We start from the raw sequence: 19,652 nt of genomic DNA, 5'->3' as shown, positions 1-19,652 counted from the left end.
TGTGCTTAGTCACCCAGCTGTGCCTGACTCTTTATGACCCCGTGGACTGCAGCCCGCCAGACTCCTCTGTCCGCGGGGATTCTCCAGGCAAGAATACTGGAGTGGGTTGCCATGCCCTCCTCCAGGGGATCTTCCCAACCCATGGATCGAACCCAGGTCTCCTGCACTGCAGGTGGATTCTTTACCATCTGAGCCACAAGGAAAGCCCAAGAATACTAGAGTGGGTACCCTATCCCTTCTCTAGGGGATCTTCCAGAGCCAGGAATTGAATCAGAGTCTCCTGCATTGCAGGCAGATTCTTTACCAGCTGATCTACCAGGGAAGCCCCATGCCTTATTCTAAGACTGGCAATAAAGTCAAAGCCCTTGTTTTAAATGGAGTAATTTCTAGGTTCTAGGCAGTGAACTTGGCAGGAGAGACATAAAGATGATGAAGCTGGGGTCCCTTCCCTCAGGGAGCTCACTGATTATTAAGAAAAACAGATATTCGTACAGGAATCCCAAAGTGGGCTGTCCAGGATATATCCATTAGGTCCATCCGTCTGGCAGTGTTGATTGTATGTGGTTGCTGTGCTTTTGATAGGTCACTGCCAGGGCCTGGTTGCTAATATTGTTATCATCACTTCTGGAATTTGTGGTGCATTTACTGAGATGCTGCCATATGAGCTGGTGGCTCATACAGAGCCACTCTTGGATAAGAGTCTGCCTGTGATGCAGGAGACCCGGGTTCAATCGCTGGGCAGGGAAGATCCCCTGGAGAAGGAAATTCTGACAACCCACTCCAGTATCCTTGCCTTGGAGAACCCCATGGGCAGAGGAGCCTGGCAGGCTACAGTCCGTGGGGGTCACAAGAGTCGGACACGACTGAGTGACTAAACCTGTTTTTAATCTATTTACCATATTCCAGACATTGCACTCAGAATCAGGGCACAGTGATGAGCAGAAGACAGTGCCTGCCCTCAAGGAGTTTACCATCAAGTTATTAGATTCTAGTGTTTGAATAAGATCTTTTAAGAAACCCAGCAAATGTAGACAAATCTGTCTCTCTAGAGGGAAAGGAATTCACATTTATAGTTAATCTCAGTGAGGGATGGGAGACAAGGAAACAAGTGGGCTTAACTTCTAGAAATAACTCCTGTGCTAATAGTAACGTGATGAAGAGTGCTCACTGTGGCATCACTGCAGTGATTCAGCCCTGCCAGCACCTGGGCTAGCTGGTAGGAGAGAGTAACAGAAGGCATGAGTGGAGGCTAGTCAGCATGGACCACATCCTACGGCCAGATGCTATATAACAGGGCAAGGGTTTCCACCAGGGAGTGGGGAGCGAAAATGTGCCCACACCTCCCTCATCTCACAAGCAAACAAACAATAGAAGAGATGCGGAATAAAGGGGTGAAAATGCTAAGAGCATGGAATACCTAGGACTGCATGCTCTTTAAATGCTGTGAAGGAGGAAGACGGAAGACTCAAAGATGACATCTGGGTTTCTGGCCAGCTTAAGTGATGGTGCTTTCAATACTTTGGGGAGACCAGGAAAAGAAGGGGGCTTTTAGGAGGAGGTAATGTGTCCAATCTTGAACATGTCGTTTTGTCATACTTGTGGGATATTCGGAGAGAGATGTCTGGGAAGTTTGGGCATAAAGGTTTGCTCCAGATAAGACCTCTACAGAGGATAATAGAAATTTGGGAAACATTGCTTTAGAAATGGTAATCAAATCCTTGAAATTAAATGTGAATAGTAGAGCCTAAATAATGAGATCCAGTGTGGGCTCAGGACATAGTCCACAGAATTTGTTTGCTGGCCCTCCTTGCCATGCAGATCCAGTCTATCTACTCATTCTACTGCATCCATGAAATTGTCTTTAGTTTTCTCAAGCAACTTCCCACCACTGCCCCATCGCTATCCTATGTCCTCTCTAATAGCGCTTAGCTAGTAGCCTTAGATTCTAATTAGCTGTGGATAAGCTTGCCTTTGGGCTTCCCAGGTAGTGTTAGTAGTAAAGAACCCACCCGCCAATGCAGGAGACATAAGAGATGCAGGTTCAGTCCCTGTGTTGGGAAGATTCCCTCCTTTCTATGGCTACAGTCCATAGGGTCACAGAGTCAGACATGACAGAAGTGACTTAGCACGCATGTACAAGCCTGCCTTTGCAGCCTGTAAACTCTTGAAGAACAAGAGCTATTCTTACGCTGCTCTGTGTGTGTCTCACATAGTAGGTCATCAGTAAACGCTTGGGAAATTAATTTGAACTGATCCGCCTCAAACAGCATGTAAAACCCTTCTAGATGACAGATGTTGTATATACAGCATGCCACGTGATCATCACAACCGCTTGTGAACTTTTATTATTATCCTCATCATTCACACAAGAAAGCCGAGGTTTAAAAATGAAACCCCAGCCAGTGAGGACTGAAGCCCAGGTTTGAACTCATAATGGTCAAACTCCAAAGTCCATGCTCCTTTCTGTTGGCCCTGTGATCAACAACACAGCATCTTCTCAATTGCTTCTAAAGAGAGTAAAAAATTTAATATCCTCTAAATATTTGCGACCCCATGGACTGTAGCCTACCAGGCTCCTCCATCTATGGGATTTTCCAGGCAAGAATACTGGAATGGGTTGTCATTTCCTTCTCCAGGAGATCTTCCCAACCCAGCGATTGAACCCGGGTCTCCCGCATTGTAGGCAGATGCTTTACTGTCTGTGCCACCAGGGAAGTCCCATATATTAAGAATGACCAGTCTAATTGAGAGGGGAGGCGTGAGAATTGCCACAATTTTGAGGAAATTTGTTTCTTTTCATTTATACCAAAAGGGATAATAAGCCTGTTTTGCAATGGGTTAAAGAACCCAAAATGGGGGTTTCGCTGGCGGTACAGTGGTTAATATTTTGCCTTCCCATGCAGGGGGTACAGGTTCAATCCCTTGTCAGGGAGCTAAGATCTCACATGCCTCGTGGCCAAAAGAATAGAACATAAAAAAGAAAAAAAAAGAAGTATTGTAAAAAATTCAATTAAAAAATATGTACAATTGAAAGAAAAAAAAAAAAAAAAAGACTCAGGAAGGGACCATGAGATGTCATTGCAAGCACAGAGACTGGGAAATGTGGTTTCTTTTTCCCGCTTCCCGTTTGGAAAACAGCAGGATTCCCAAGCCCCGGGCTCCTCCTGTTCCCTCACCTTGTGCACTTACGTATCCTTGTGTCTTCGTGTTGCTAGGTTTGCTGAAAAGCCCCGTGAACAAGACGGCCCTGACGCTGATTGCCGTGAGCTCCTGCGTCCTGGCCATGGTGTGCGGCAGTCAGATGTCCTGCCCACTCACGGTGAAGGTGACTCTGCACGTGCCCGAGCACTTCATTGCAGACGGTAAGAGCCGAGCGCTGGAGATGCCCCTCTCCTACTGGGCACCTGGCACTCCTGTCTGGTCGAACATTTCCCATGAACATTCCCCCCTAGAACATGCCCAACCTCAGAATCATGTTGCCAAAACTGGAGAGAGCATCCAAAGACCTTAGAAGAGGTCTTCGTCATTTAGAATCCTGGGTTATTTAATACAGCTAAAGACTGCTTTTATTCCATGGGCAAGGATGAGCTTTGTTAATGAAGAATTCAGACGTGAGTCTGCAGAATGATCGAGCACTTCAGAGAACCTACTGCTTCTCATCAAGCTTGTGCTTCCCGTTGTTATTGTTCAGTCAGTCAGCCGCGTCCGACTCTTTCCAGCCCTGTGGGCCGCAGCGTGCCAGGCTTCCCTGTCCTACACTATCTCCAGAGTTTGCAATTCCTAAGTAAAAATACCACCCCCCCCAAAAAAATAGTCTTTGCTAATTAAAAAATATGACAAAGACGACCATATGAGCTTTGTGGAAACTTCCTTGAGTATCCTGGGTTATACTCATATCTCATTCCCTGTAAATGTACTTTATAAGCATATTATATCCTACCATTTACTCTTCACCCAATTAATTTGAATTAATGAGACACAGTAGTTGCTGTAGTCATTTGAAAAAGCATGGTCCAAGAAACTGATTAAGGTGCTTGATATCTATTGCTAAAGTGCCCTCCAGAAAACTGTTCCAGTTTCCATACATTCAGCAGGGTGTGATGTGTTTCCCCAAACACTTGGTGTTATTATTATTATCATTATTTTTTTTTTTTTTTTTTTACAATTTACAACACATATATTATAACTTTTCCTTTTTATACATTACAGAAGAATTCCTTTTCTTGTACTCTTCCATTTGGGAGAAGAGATTTTTTTTTAATGAAGTACAGTTGATTTACAATGTTGTGTTAAATTTTGCTATACAGCAAAGACATATATATACATGTGCATATACATACATATATATATATATATATATATATATATATATATATATATATAATCATGTATACACACGTGCACACACACATTTTATGGGGCTTCCCAGGTGGCGCTAGTGGGAAAGAATCTGCCTGTCAATGCAGGAGAGGTAAGAGACCTCTAGGGTGGTAAGATCCCCCGGAGGAGATCATGGCAACCCACTCCAGTATTCCTGCCTGGAGAATCCTCATGGACAGAGGAACCTGGCAAGCTATAGTCCACAGGGTCACAAAGAGTCACACATGACTGAAGCAACTTAGAATACATATGCATGTACATTTTTTATACTCTTTTCCATTATGGCTTATCTCAGGGCATTTTATATAGTCTTCTGTGCTATACAGTAGGACCTTGCTGTTTGTCCATTCTACATATAACAGTTTGCATCTGCTAACCCCACCTCCCAGCTCCTTGCTTCCCCTCCCCCACCCCTCTGCTGGCAACCACAATCTGTTCTCTGTATCCATGAGTCTGTTTGTGTTTTATAGACAAGTTCACTCGTGTTGTAGTTTAGATTTCATGTGTAGGTGATATCAAACGATATTTGTCTTTCTGACTTAATTCTCGTAGGATGAGTATTTCTGGTTGCATTCGTTTTGATACAAATGGCCTTATTTCCTTCTTTTGTTATGACTGAGTATTATCCCATTGTGTGCATGCACCACATCTTTTTTATTATTGCTCTTTATTGGAGTATAGTTGATTTACAATGTGTGTTAGCTTCAAGTATACAGCAGACTGGATTATACACACTCACACCATTCTTTTTCAGATTCTTTTCCCATGTAGGTTATTACAGACTTGAGTGAAGTTCCCTGTGTTACGCAGTAGGTCCTTATTAGTATTAGCATTATTTTTAAATGTATTAAAAGTTATCATAAATATAATAAAGAAGACATATTAAGTATGCAGCTTAATAAATTTTTACATGAATTCACCCAGACCAAACATAAAACATTACTAGAACCATCAGCTTCCTTACACCCCTCCCAGTGAGTCCCCCCCTTGAATAACCACCCTTCTGACTTAAGCACCATATGATTACCATTATTTTTTTTAATCTTTTTCTGATTGGATATGTATTAGATGTTTTTGAGAGCCTTACTGTATATTTGTCACCCTTATTCCATTGCGACTCAGTTTTATCTATAACTTTTAGGTTACAGTGTTTACAGCGTAGCACCAGTTTGTTCAGTATGTTCTCTCCAAAGAGCAGCTTCCACCTCCTTTCCCTGAAGCACCTTGACTTCTACTAAAGCATGCTGTGATTGCTCCTAATTCACCATCGTGAACTAGCCCCTACTTTAAATTTTTTTAATTATTTTTATTGATGTATAGTTGATGTGCGATATTGTAAAAGATTCAGGTATACGACATAGTGATTAACAATTTTTAAAGACAACATTCCATTGACAGTTACTGTAAAATATTGGCTATATTCCCTATGTCATACTGTATATCCTTATGGCTTATTTATTTTGTATGTAGTGCTTCATACTTCTTAACGCCCTCCCATTATCTTGCCCCTTCCCCTTTTCTTTTTCCCTCTGGTAACCACTGTTGTTTGTTTTTTTTCTCTCTGTATCTGTGAGTCTGTTTCTTTCTTGTCATTGTCACTCATTTGTTGTCTCTTTTAGATTTCACATTAAAGTGCTATCATACAGTATCTGCCCTTCTCTGTCTGACTTATCTCTGACCCCATTCTGATATCACACTAGTTTTGCCGTTTTCTTGGGTAATCCTTTGATTTTGCTATTTCCCAACTACATGCTTTCTAAAAAAATCTGCTTTCCATGAGGGTGGGACATGATCTAACAAAGAACAGAAAAAGACGTATGTATTGAAGTTGGTAGGGTTTCTAACTCTGATTTCTGGAAACACGATATGAGGATGTTATGCAGAGAGGCAGGAAAAGTGGTACCTGTTTCCTTGAGCCCTTACTGTCACTTGGCATTAATATCTGTAAATGCAGTCAGATATCGCATACATAAAGGATGCAGATTGCATGTATATAAATCAGTGGTTTTTTAAAACATATTTATACAGCCGAATAGAAGCATAGGCCCCCATCCGAGGCCACTGGCTGAGTTATAAACAGCAACACTGTCATAATGAGGCCTATCATGGTGGGAGCAACCCCCGTCAAATGGGAGAGAATCCATCAAGACAAGGCCACCCAAGGACCATGGCCAAGGCCGCTCCCACCGTTCGTACCTTTCCCAGTGATGCTTAAGCTGCCAAGCTGCCGCCAACCCTTAGAGTGCTCAATCCACCATGTGCCTTTGGGCTGTCCATGGTGCTGAAGTGTTGGCAGTGGCTGAGTAATGGGTTTGGTGTTCAGGAGGGAAAATGGATTCTGTATTTGTGTTACAACATAGTTGTACTTGATACTTTCTGCCCATTACACAAAAAGGTCAGCATGATATAGTACTTGTCCAGAGCCCAGCTGGCAAGAGCAATAAATACTAACAGAGTCCCCATCCAAGCCCTTGGCAAATATCACTCCTTTCTTTGTCTGGGCCTTCTCAAGGCCACTGGTGGCTTTTTGCTCTGGTAAGCACCTAGTGAAGAGATGGGCTAGGTTTGTGTCCAAATTGACCAGATTTGACATTAATTTTTCAACTGTGGCCTGTTAGTGATCTTCATTTAGGTTATCTGGGCTCATGATCCTCAGAACTAGTGAACCATATTATCTGTGAGTAGATCCCAAGTATTAATGGTCTTAACAAGAACTCGAGGTGATCCCTTACCAGAAATTTGAAAGCTGCATCAATATTTCTGTGAGTGTTACTTTCCTTTCATCTAACAGGGTAATAACTCCTTGACACCTCTTGCAGCCCTCACAAGGGGCTTTGTTTTCTTCCATCTTTGACTTGATCAATGCTAATTTATGGAGCTGCCTCATAGTGCAATTCCAGTGATTGCCAATAACACTGAATATCATGTGAGTGGTCCCCATGCCTCATAACAAAGCAGCTCTTATCACATGGATTTGGGCTTCATCTAAATTTCCCTACAGGTAGCATTATTGATAAATAGATATTGATTAATATTAAAAGCTCATATAAATTGAGATGTTAGTTTCTTCAACCCTTGGGGCTTCCAATGTATGTTAGGATATATTCACCCAATATCCTGGCTGTATAATGATCCAGTAGAGGACACAACTTTTAAAGGAATAAGTTGTCTAAATTAAACGGGTGAGTATGGTTTCACTCTAGTGTAGATAGATACCACTATGCCTAGAGTTTTCTGTTGTTTTATTCTGGCAATTGTACTTTAAGAAGGTCAATGATATATTGGAAGACATCCAAGATAAAGGAATTGCAGCCAAGAGATTGGAAAAACATTGTCAATATGTAATTACTTCTTAGGGAAACAATGGAAGAAAATCATTCTGTAAGAAGTGTTTAAGGAACTGAGACAAAAGTGAACTTGGAATTATTGAGCATATCTGTTATGAATATGCAGTGTTCAAAACACCTTACATAAAGTTACTAATTTAATTCTCAAAGCAGAACTGTGAGGCAGGATTTAGCATCCTCTTTTTGCATACATGGAAGGTAGGCTTTAGAGATGTTAAGAGATTTAGCCAGATTAACACACAGAAGTTAAGCAAGCCGTGAAAGCCCAAGCCTACCTAAACCACTTATCCATGCTTTTTCCATGTGCCATGCCTTCACAAAAATGACCATGACAATCCAAAAGTCTACAAGCAATAAATGCTGGAGAGGGTGTGGAGAAAAGGGAACCCTCTTGCACTGTTGGTGGGAATGCAAACTAGTACAGCCACTATGGAAAACAGTGTGGAGATTTCTTAAAAAACTGGAAATAGAACTGCCATATGACCCAGCAATACCACTTCTAGGCATACACACTGAGGAATCCAGATCTGAAAGAGACACGTGCACCCCAATGTTCATTGCAGCACTGTTTACAATAGCCAGGACGTGGAAGCAACCCAGATGCCCATCAGCAGATGAATGGATAAGGAAGCTGTGGTACATATACACCATGGAATATTACTCAGCCGTTAAAAAGAATTCATTTGAATCAGTTCTAATGAGATGGATGAAACTGGAGCCCATTATACAGAGTGAAGTAAGCCAGAAAGATAAAGATCATTACAGTATACTAACACATATATACGGAATTTAGATAGATGGTGGCGATAACCCTATATGCAAAACAGAAAAAGAGACACAGAAGTACAGAACAGACTTTTGAACTCTGGGGGAGATCGTGAGGGTGGGAGGTTTTGAAAGAACAGCATGTATATTATCTATGGTGAAACGGACCACCAGCCCAGGTGGGATACATGAGTCAGGTGCTCGGGCCTGGTGCACTGGGAGGACCCTGAGGAGTCGGGTGGGGAGGGAGGTGGGAGGGGGGATCGGGATGGGGAATACGTGTAACTATATGGCTGATTCATGTCAATGTATGACAAAACCCACTGAAATGTTGTAAAGTGATTGGCCTCCAACTAATAAAATAATATTTAAAAAAAAAAAAAAAAAAAATGACCATGACAGTTCTTATTTGTCTTGAAAAGGGAGCAGACTTGTTCTGAAAGTCCCCAGGAAGCAAAATTAGAGCTATATGGGTTATGAGGGTGGTCAGAGATGGGAGAAAATTGAGTCTTAGTCTGAAAATATCTCCACTTTCTACACTTTAGTCTCATCTATAAAGGAGGGGATAATAGTAGTGCTTATCTCATAGAATTATTGTGAAGAATAAATGAAATAATGCTCATAAGACTTTTCGCTCAGTACCTGAGACTAGTAATTGCTCAATAAATTGTATAAATGTTAGTAGATGTGATAATGCTTTTTTAATATCAGAATGGAGTCATTGCAAGGTACTGAGTTCCCCATCATAGGGGGTTTCCTGAAAATAGATGACCACGTTTCTATGAAGCCACACAAGAAAAGTGAAGGAATATGTTTGCCTATGGTACCAAATAGTTTAAATTGGAGCCATTTTACCAGAATATAAATTTTTAAAACATCAAAAGTCTCAGGACCTTTAGAATATGTTTGTTTATTCTTTACTGCTTCATCCCTGAGTATTACTCATTCTTTGACTAGGCTCAGAAATGGAGTGAGACTCAGGAATGGGTTATGGCCAGTGATGTCTCTTAACTAAATATACCCCCTACTGAACACAGGCTTTGTTCTTTCATGTTGATATGCTCATTGGTGAGCATATCAGGGAAGCCCCCATGCTCTCCTGGTGGCTTAGATGGTAAAGAATCTGCCTGCAATGTGGGAGGCCTGGGTTCCATCCCTGGGTCAGGCAGATCCCCTGGAGAAGGGAATGGCTACTCACTCCATTTTTCTTGCCTGGAAAATCCCATGGTCAGAGGAGCCTGGTGGGCTATAATCCATGGGGTTGCAAAGAGTCAGGCATAGCTGAGTGACTTAACACTTTCATTTTAACCTAAACACAAACGGTATTCTTTTATGTTGATATGCTCATTTGGCATAAATATCCCTGCCAAAATATATATTTGTTAAGGTCAAGTTAATGTCTTAGCATTAACTTTTGGGCTGGACTGAGGTAATATTCATGTCTTCTCTGTTCCCTGTAATTGAGAAATTAGGGATTATGGGTTCCTTACCAGCTTATGAAATCATCAAGTGGAAACATTCATCATTAGGATGCCCTGGTTCATTAATATGCCCCACATGTAGCTGCTTTTGAACACAAAATTATATACAACGAATCTTGCTCTACATTTATTTGCTTGCACCCCTACTTTATGCCTTTCCACCCAAGGGAGTGAGCTAATGTGTGGTCATGCCGTTAATGAGGAATGAGATTCATAATTGACTTCAGAGCAAGTGTGCAGTGATTTGAATGCATGGGAGAAGTTGTTTCAATTCTTGGAAGTGGAAATCACACCACACTGAAGGTGATTGCTTGTCACAAACCACCAAGCGACTTGTCTACAAAGAGTAGGTCCTTGGTCATCTTGCTCTCTGGGCTCATCTGGAGCTTTGCTTTGTAATTTTCAGTTTTTATTTCACACCTTTGAGTACGATGGAGCATGCTCATGTGTAAAGGCGCTCTTCAAGATGCCCTCTGCCTTCTCCTTTGCACACACTTCATGCTCTTTAGACAGACAGGCTGCTTTCCCTTGTGGGGCCTCATTTCCCTGCAGTGCAACCTTCCTCATGTCTGATTTTCTCCTTTCTCCAGATAAAATGCTACAACTAAACCCCCAAAGCTTCTTCAAAGATAACACCCATCAGAAATAATCGCCCCTTCCTGGAAAATTGCAAAGAAATGTATTTGTGCCTTTTTGATAACCCCGTGGTCTAATTTCCATCACTGTTATTGTTATGTATGTGTCATTGTTACAACTGCCGTGATCCTAAGAACTGGCCTCCTGTATTAAATCAAGCACCTCTCCAGTCTTTTCACAACATTGAAAACAGAGCTATCTTTTAAAATGGAAAATCTCAACGTGTTGCATCCTCCCATAAAACTGTTGAAGTACTTCTTATTGTACTTGTACTTGTTATAAAGACTGGACTCTTCAACATGGCCTTTAAGTTCCAGCAAAATCAGGCCCCACCTGCCTCTCTAGCCTCACCTTTTCCAGTCTCTCTCCAGTTGTTTCCTTGAATATTTTTGGTTATCTCCTGCCTCAAGGCCTTTGCACATGTTGTTCTCATTTTCAGAAAATTGCTCTCACCTCCTCAGTTTCCTTGAGACAAATTTCATTTACTCAACAGTGATTGACCTCCTTTTTTCATATCATAGCCTCTGTTGGGCCCATAACTATTCATTCTCCTTGAGCCCTGCTCTGTTCTTTGATCACATGCTTTTCTATTTGTAATCATGTTCTTACCTAGTTAATATTGGACTCACCCCTTAAGTTGTGAGCTCCTTAAGGATTGACACCCCATTTGTTCTGCACATTACATTCAGCACCTAGGACAGCACCCAAAACAGAGGGTCCCCCAAAGCTTTGGTAGAATGAAAATAAATAAATAAATGAAGTGATTGTAATAGCCAGACTGAAATTTCCTTCAGGGCAAAGCCACCATTTATTCGTGTCCTAAACTATTGTGAAGCCTAACGGAGATTCTGACTCCATAGGTAAACAGTACTACAGTGATGGCAGGGAAATGAATGAAGGGAGAAGGGGCAGGCAGGTGGATGCAGAGACCCTGAGAAGCTACGTTCTGACGCATGACAGTGCATGAAATCTGAGGCTGCCTCCTCTTCTTGTAATTGACTTCACTCCCCAAGATTTTTGTTCCCATCCCCAAAGATAAGAAGCTCCAATCAAACTCACATCATGCCCCCTGCCCCCCAACCCCAAAATGAAACAGGCTTTATCCCAGAAGCCAGGAAGAAGGGAAACTATAAATTGAGCTGAGATTCAGAACACCCAGGGGGGGAGGTGGCAATGAAATACCAATAAACCATATTAATATGCTGAAATCAGGAAGAATAGGTTGAACTCCAACCCAGATTTAATAACTATACGTGAGAGAGTGCAGGAGAAGGCGAGGCGAGGTTTCAGTCGGAATTAAAATGAGATCTGTAATGAAACTGGTAATATAATTATAAACTGTGAAAACTTTTTCCTTTTTCCCTCTTCTTGTACTTAATGGACAGCTTGCTTAGCAATGGCCTGGAGCTGGTGCTGGGAGCTGTGGAGACCCCCTAGAGTGGAATCCTTTTTTTTTTCCTTTCATCAACTCTCTTCATTAGAAAAGTCTAAATCCACAAAACCATGGAAAGAAAAAATGTGTCAAAGCCATTTCTTCCTTAAATAGTAACTGATCCCCAGGTTGAAGATGACAGGGGCCTTGAAAGAGAACAAAGCCCATGACCATAGAGCCATTCTAAGCAGCTGAACATGCTCAAGCTTTTAAAGAAATCACAACAGACAGTTGGTTTGGGATTTTTAATGACGCATTGTGCTACGATATTACCTTGGCTTCCGACCAGGATGAATTGTTACTAATTTCCCTTCTTAACAGAAGGGATAACTGAGTTTGACATCCAAAATTGGATACTAATTTATGTGTTTTGATAGCAGATCGAGTCCAAAAATACATTAGTAGAAACTGGGGGCAGAGCGTGGTGGCAAGGGGTAGGGCATTTTAATTTATTTGCATTAATAATTCTATTCTGCTGTTGTGAGCAGAAGGCCACTTTGACTTTTTGACTAGGAGGAGAGAAAGGCAGGTGGGAGCTTTGATGGGATGGAGCTCAAGGATATAGAGTTAGATGTTCTATAATTCTTGGCTTGGTGTTTGCAAAGTGGTATAGGGTTGAGGCAAGGGTGCAGTGTTAGGATAGAGAAGGGCATGTGGTACAGAGGTTAGGTGCATTGACCTGTGGTCCAAGGGGCGTGAGTTCTATTGCCAGTTCTTCTGATTTCTCCTTTGTGACCTTGGACATATTAATTCACCTGCCCTGATTCTTGTTTTTCTCATCTAAAAGCGATGCTAATGCTCCTTGCCTGAAATCATTGTCAGTGAGGTTGATGAGTGTGGAAGTACTTGGCCAGCTGTGAGACTAGATCTGATGATGAGAACGTTGTGCTTTTCCTTTCTCTTGGCTCGGTGTTTTCTTATTGATGAAGGTGATAACAAAGTTGGGAAGAGGTCTTCATGGGTATGGCCAGGTAAGTAGAAGGTACAGTTTTAGAGATGCTTAATTTGGCCCCAAGGAAGAAATTAAATAGATGAAAACTCAGTAATAGCAACACCTCTTCCTGATTCATATATAGTGCCTGCTTTCTTCCTTCCTCCCTCCTTCCTGTGGTCAACAAATATAGTTCATCAACCTCCGCAGCCTGCTCAGATTCTGGGGTTGCAGAAATGGATAAAACACCATCTCTGGCCTCCCCCAACTTGGTGGGAGTGAGAGGCTACCAAGACGATGAAGTAGGAGAGCAGTGTGGCAGACATCTGAAGGGGGTATGCACCGGGTTCTCTGGAAACAGAGGAGGGGCAGCCGAGTACCCCAAGCTGGAGATGGGGGTGCCAAGGAGAGGGTGTCTTGAGGAGGCAGGAAGCGCTGCCTGAGTTCGGTCTTGAGCCACTGATGTCCCCTGGAGGTGGGTGATGTGTGACACAGGCTTCCCGGGGAGTCATGGACACTTGTCGCTACATCCATGGAGACCCTGTTGTTTAAGCCTTCCAGCAGTTGATTGTGATTGTGATAGTAGCAGCGCAGTGAATTGGTAACATTTACAGAAGACTCCTAAGTGCTAGGCCTCAAGCTGAGTGCTTTGCAAAGCATCGCCTCATTTCATTCTGTTACCACATGTCATGTGCTAGTTGCTCAGCCGTGTCCGACTCTTTGCGACCCCACGGTCTGTAGCCCGCCAGGCTCCTCTGTCCATGGAGTTCTCTAGGCAAGAATACTGAAGTGGGTTGCCATTTCCTTCTCCAGGGGATCCTCCTGACCCAGGTGTCGAACCCGAGTCTCTTGCATTGCAGGCAGATTCTTTACCATCTGAGCCACCAGAGGAATTCCAACGTGGAATCTACCACATGTAGTAGATCCAGGCATTTTCCCCTTTGTAAATTTAAGGGAAGCTAAAGCTGAGGGAGTTTATGTGACCACTTCAGCCTCACACAGGCAGTAAGGGGATGGGCAGAATTGTTACAAGTTAACGACCATGAGATGTGGTAGATGGAGAATTATTCGATGACAAGATCGGGTTCTAGCTTGTCCACAAATTCAGCTGGACTTTGGGCAACACTCTATTTCTCTAGACTTTTTCTAGGTTTTGACATTGTAAAATGGGAGAAATGGAAAAAGGCGGAACTTAAAATTCCTCCCTGGTCTCATATTCTAACAGTAGAATGAAAATACTGGGGTTCAAAGTCCCCCTTTACTCATCCCACTGGGTCTGTGGCCTCCGGAGTCTTTATGAAACAATCCCCTTAGCATCCTCAGTCCTCTGTTTTCCTACTCTTTTTTGGGGCAGTCTGTAGCCAGGCAGCCTCCTGAGCAGGGATCTTGGGAGCAGAAGCAGCTGAGCAAACCTTTCACAGCCCACAAGTTGCCATTTGAAGAGAGCTTAGGAGGATCCCGGCCAAGCCTGTGCAGGGACCACGGGCTCCCCAGGATGCTAGTGTGAAGCAGAAAGCAGTGGGTATCTGGGCCGTGGTGGGAAAGATGCCTCTCGGTCCCTAACTCCCAGCTTCAGCTGCCGAGGGGCCTCGAGCATCTCAGATGCCAGTGAGAGTGTGAGGGGGGAGGATGCATCATGTTCAGAAGGAAATGAGAGATGGAGGAATAATTAAAACCTGTGCATCCCCTCTGCTTCTCTGCCTCCCCCTGCTCGCTCCTCACCGCCCCCACCCTACCCACCCCGTCTCTGGTGCCCAGCAGAGCCTTGCTGTTTGGCTTTCCTCCCTAGCCACCCCTCTAGATTATCTAAGCCAAATATATCTGCAGCTGCACTGCCTTGGTTTGGTTTTCTTTTCATTTATTATTATTATTTTTTTTTTTTTGGAGGGAGGGGAGTTGTTGGCAACTTCCTGAAGCTCTGCTAAAGTCCCTGGGCATCTCACCCTTAGCTGGAACCATCCCCAGAGCCTGGACCACTCCTGAGCTTTCCCTGGCTTCCCTCCCCTGATCTCACCCTGATTCTCATTTGGACTTTACTGGTGAATCCGCTGAGCAGGACTGCCATCTGACACTGCTGTCTGCTCAGTGCCAGGACCCATATTCTGGAACTCACTCAGATGTTATCAGTACTGAAGGAGGCTGATGTAAGGGAAAGGATGCAAGATGTAGAAGCAGAAAGCGTTAGTGTTAGTTGCTCAGTCATGTCCGATTCTTTGCGACCCCATGACCTGTAGCCGGTCAGGCTCCTCTGCCCATGGAATTCTCCAGGCAAGAATACTGGAGTGGGTTGCCATTTCCTTCTCCAGGGTTAGCAGAAAACCTCCAGTACAAATCTGCACTCCTCCACTAACTATGGATCTTGGACAAGTCACCTCACATCTCGGAACTATCAGCTTCATCATCTGTAAAAGTACAGCTTTTCGCCTCTATTGCACAGGGCGTTGATGAGGATGAAATAGAAAGCAGTATGAAAATAGCCTTGAATAGGTGCTCTGTAAATGCTAAGCTTGCCCCCAAAGGGATTATACTTGCTATTTAAAGTGACAGAATATCTATAAAGTCAAAGACAGTGATAGAAGGCATATCATAATCTGGACCAGAAGGGACATACAGGTGAGAGTCAGCCAGGTTGCCAGGGAAGCCTGGTGTTTTCCCCTGGTCAGATCTGGGTAAATATCCAGGGAGCCAGAGGATTTGTTTTGCCTCGGATTTGTCCCATCGGAGGAAGCTGGGTGGACAGGGATTGAAGTGAGACTCTGTGCTCTCTTGGAGATGGAGAGAGAGAGTGAGGACAAGAAGGATGACCTTCCAGGTAGAGGCAACAGTAGGAGCAGAGTTGTGGCAGGAGCAGAGACAAGCCGGAGCGTCTGGGGATCCCTGAGGCTTGCCCAAGTCTAAAAGAAGGAGCAGGTGAGAAAAGCAGGGGTTTCTGTGTCAGGCTTTCCCCCGGAAGTGCTTGAGGGTCATGAAGCTGCTAAAGAGCTTTAAGCAAGGACGTGTGAATAGCTTAAAGTAAACTTTTGTGTTACTTAAAAGGCAATGCAGTATGTTAATGCAGAGCTCAGGCTATAGAGTCAGATATATCTGGGCTGAACTGCTGGTTCAGTTATTTGATGTTGCAAATGTTACTTAAACCTCTGGTGTATTTCTTAATCTGTAGAGTGGGTATAATATTAATAACTCCCGCTTAGGAAATTTAAATGAGATAATATCTCACTGGTATTTAGTAGAATGTTTGGGAGGTAGGAAACACTGGGTAATACTAGTTTTTATTGACATCATCATCTTCATCAGTCTCTCCTGTTGTAAGTTAGGTCTCCCTATGAAATGATCCTGAACTTCGTTTTCTGCACTTAATACATTCACCATTGCTTATTTGATGTCTAATTTGGTTAAGAGTCTGGGCTGTAGATTCACACACTCTGAGTTCAATACCTGTCTCCAATATTCCCTAGCTATGTAGCCTGGAATTAATTAGTTAATTTCTAAACCTTTTGTTGGCTCATCTTTGACATGGGGATGATAACAGTAAATCACCTCCAAGTGCAATAGAATGATTATACATGAAGCACTGGACAAGCTCTTGGCACACAGGTGAGACCTGGAAAACAACAGCCGATGATAATTCTACTTTAAACCCCTAAGAGCAAGGGTTCTAGGTGTCTTGTTCTTGTGGAATATCCGGTACACACTCAGGATTCAATGCAGTCCTGTGGATGGACTGACCACAGTGCAGAAGCTGAGTCTGAGGGGCCAAGAAGGCAAGCAACTTATTAGGGGGTTGTTACATTTAGTCTATCTCCTCATGTCTGAACCAGAAGTGAGAGTGAAGGACTTCCCAGTGGTCTATGGTTAAAAATCTGCCTTCCAACACAGGAGACATGGGTTCAATCCCTGGCTGGGGAACTAATATCCCACATATGTGTGTCTGTGTACATGTGTGCTCAGCCTAGACTGTAGCTCACCAGGCTCTTCTGTCCATGGAATTTTCCAGGTAAGAGTACTGGAGCAGGTTGCAATTTCCTCCTCCAGGGGATCTTCCAGACCCAGGAATCAAACCCACATCTCTTGCATCTCCTGCACTGGCAGGTAGATTCTTGACCACTGCATCTCGCAGGAAGTCCAATATCCCACGTACACATGGCAACTAAACTCATGTGCTGCAACTGAGCCCACATCCTCTGGAGCCCATGCATCACTGCCAGGAAACCTGGGTGCTTCAACAAAGACCCAGCGCAGCCAATAATTTGGAAAAAAAAAAGAGGTGGTGAGAGTGAAGATAAGGGAGTCCTATACAAGATAAGGGAGCACGGAAGCTTAGCAGCTCATTGTAAGGAGAAGTCAAGGAAGGGAAGGAGTCAAAGGCTACTTGGCACCACTTCCTGGGATCCCTTAGAGGTTGGTGACCCCAAACATCAAAGTAAGAGCACTTTTGCCAAGCTGTGGGTGGCGTGAACATTAACAGCAGAGTGCACGGGTCCAGTTCTCACTTCACCTTTCCTGTGATGCTACTTCATCTTCTGAAAAACAAGGATGCTAATGCATTGGGAATCAGACTGGAATCATGAGAATTAAGTGCTTGTTAAATGCAAGAGCCTGGCCATGGTAAATACACCCAAAAGCTACTTATTATTACTATTCTGCTCATGCACCAGCTTTCCTACGTGAGATCAAGAATCGGATGCCTGCCTCTTGATTATGTTTGTAGGGGGAAAAAAAAAGGAAAGAAAAATGCAAGCAACTTTGAAGAACACATGGTCTCAGGACCTTTACAAATCCTACATGGATGGAAATTACTTGCAAGAGATGTCACTGTGGTCTGTGAGCACAATTAATTTGCCAGCTCTCTGAAGGCTGAGCTTCTAAAGGTTTGAATCATTTGAGTAATATTTCAGGTGAAGTCTCACCGCGGCCTTTGGGTCAGGATAGACAGAGTGATCAATCTCGGCCCCTACACAGGTGCTGACGAGACCGGTGAGTGGGAAGGCTCTGGGGTAGCCATTTCCTGCAGAAATTTCAATGCAGCATTAATGTGCGGGGCACGGGGCCTGCCGTGGAAGCAGAGGCCTGAAGGGAGGCCCAGGGGCCCAGCGACCAGAACTGGTGTCACACTTGAAATATGGAATCAATTAACAATGGCAGCTTCTGCTTCCTTGAGAGAGAACGTAAGGGTGAGGCCACACCGTGGCCATGTGGCAAAGCAGCCAGCTTGACAATTTTCTGAATTGTAGAATGTGAGCGTGGAAAATATGTTCAGGCTTATCTTTGCTTATTTCCCATTTCTTTAGCACTGCAGCCAAATGAGATGACTGTTTCCTGCAGGCCCAGGTTCTTTTATTTTTCCTTGATGACCACTCCTTTCATTTTACCTAAACCCTCTTTTCCCTCCACGCCACCTAGCTGCTGCCGCCTTCTGAGCTTTAACATTCAGCTCAGATGAGGCCGCCTTGACTTTGCAGGGGAGACAGGGCCCCAGCTCTATGTCTCTCTGTTGCATCTCCATCACAACCTTGATGATGGGCTGTGGAAAACTGTCCAGTTATCCCCCAACTGAACCATATACTACTTTCAAGTGAGACTTCTTTCCTCCACCTTAATAGCCTCCAAATTTTGTCACAGGTTCCATCACAGAGTGGGAACTCTGTATATGTAGATCTGTAACCCATTCAAGACATCGAAACAAACAAAAATAAAAACAACAGCAAATCTCAAAAAAGTCAGTTTGAGACATTTACTGTGTTATTTGGTGATGATCCCTATTGTGATTTTCTTTTGAAATCCAGAATTAGATCTCATGATCTAACAGTGGGATGACCTCTTTAACACCAGTCTTGAGCCCCAGAAACATTAGCTGCATGGTTTCCAAACCTACAGCAGAAACAGAACAGAGGATGGAAGAGGGAATTTTTACTGCAATAAATCTCAAAGAATTCTTGGAGAAGGGAGAGGTTGAGTTGATCATTAAGGGTAGGTTGGGCTTGGATGGATTCATCAGCCGCCTCAAAGAATTTGTTTGAGGGTGGAGCGAGACTAGTTTGTGCAAAAGGAAATTGATCTCAGCTTTTCCCCTTTCCCTTATCAATCTGCTGAGTCAACCCTCAGCCACATCCAGTGTCACACTCTTCCCATCCTCACTTTCCAAATAAGATCCGTCTATACAACAAGCACACGCTTACGGAGTCTCAGGGATTCCAAACACACTGGGAGACAGCAAATTGGAATTTGGAGCCCTTCCAGACACTTTTCAAGTCTCCCTCCTTCTCCCTTCCAGGATCAAGCACACGGTCAGAATCCAGATCAATGTAATATTGGGTTAATTATAAAAATAATCAACTAAAAGTCATCATGTGCGACTAATGTGGCAGTGCAGTGTACTAGACGTATTACCTACAATGTCTTAATCTTTCTAGAACATACTCACTTGTGGAACAGATATTTATTTCATGATCCTTATGTGGCCTGGAGCAGTAGAAATGCTATCTTGCAAAAAGAAAAAACATTACAAAGGCCCCTGCCTTCATAATGCTTTCATTCTCAGTGGGAGACAGACACCGAAGCAAATTAGCAAAATAATAGAATATGTCCAGGCAATGAAATAAATGAGAGCTGCTGTGAAAATAATTAAAACGGTATAAAATAATTAAAACAAAGAGGAGAATTGGAATGTTATCTCAGATAGG

The 19,652-nt window shown here is 43.3% G+C and overlaps 1 protein-coding gene across 1 annotated transcript in view; it reads left to right on the top strand.

Moving 5' to 3' along the window:
• Nucleotides 1-19,652, top strand: part of ASTN2 (astrotactin 2) — a 984,610-nt gene that overhangs the window by 390,352 nt on the left and 574,606 nt on the right. Inside the window, exon 6 of the mRNA XM_065946624.1 lies at nt 3,216-3,362. Within this exon, the coding sequence (XP_065802696.1) occupies nt 3,216-3,362 (147 nt within the window). The remainder of the gene's footprint in view (nt 1-3,215; nt 3,363-19,652) is intronic.

Source organism: Muntiacus reevesi, chromosome 10 (assembly GCF_963930625.1).
Source record: "Muntiacus reevesi chromosome 10, mMunRee1.1, whole genome shotgun sequence".
Lineage (NCBI taxonomy): Eukaryota > Metazoa > Chordata > Mammalia > Artiodactyla > Cervidae > Muntiacus > Muntiacus reevesi.
This window is presented reverse-complemented; position numbering and strand designations above follow the sequence as displayed.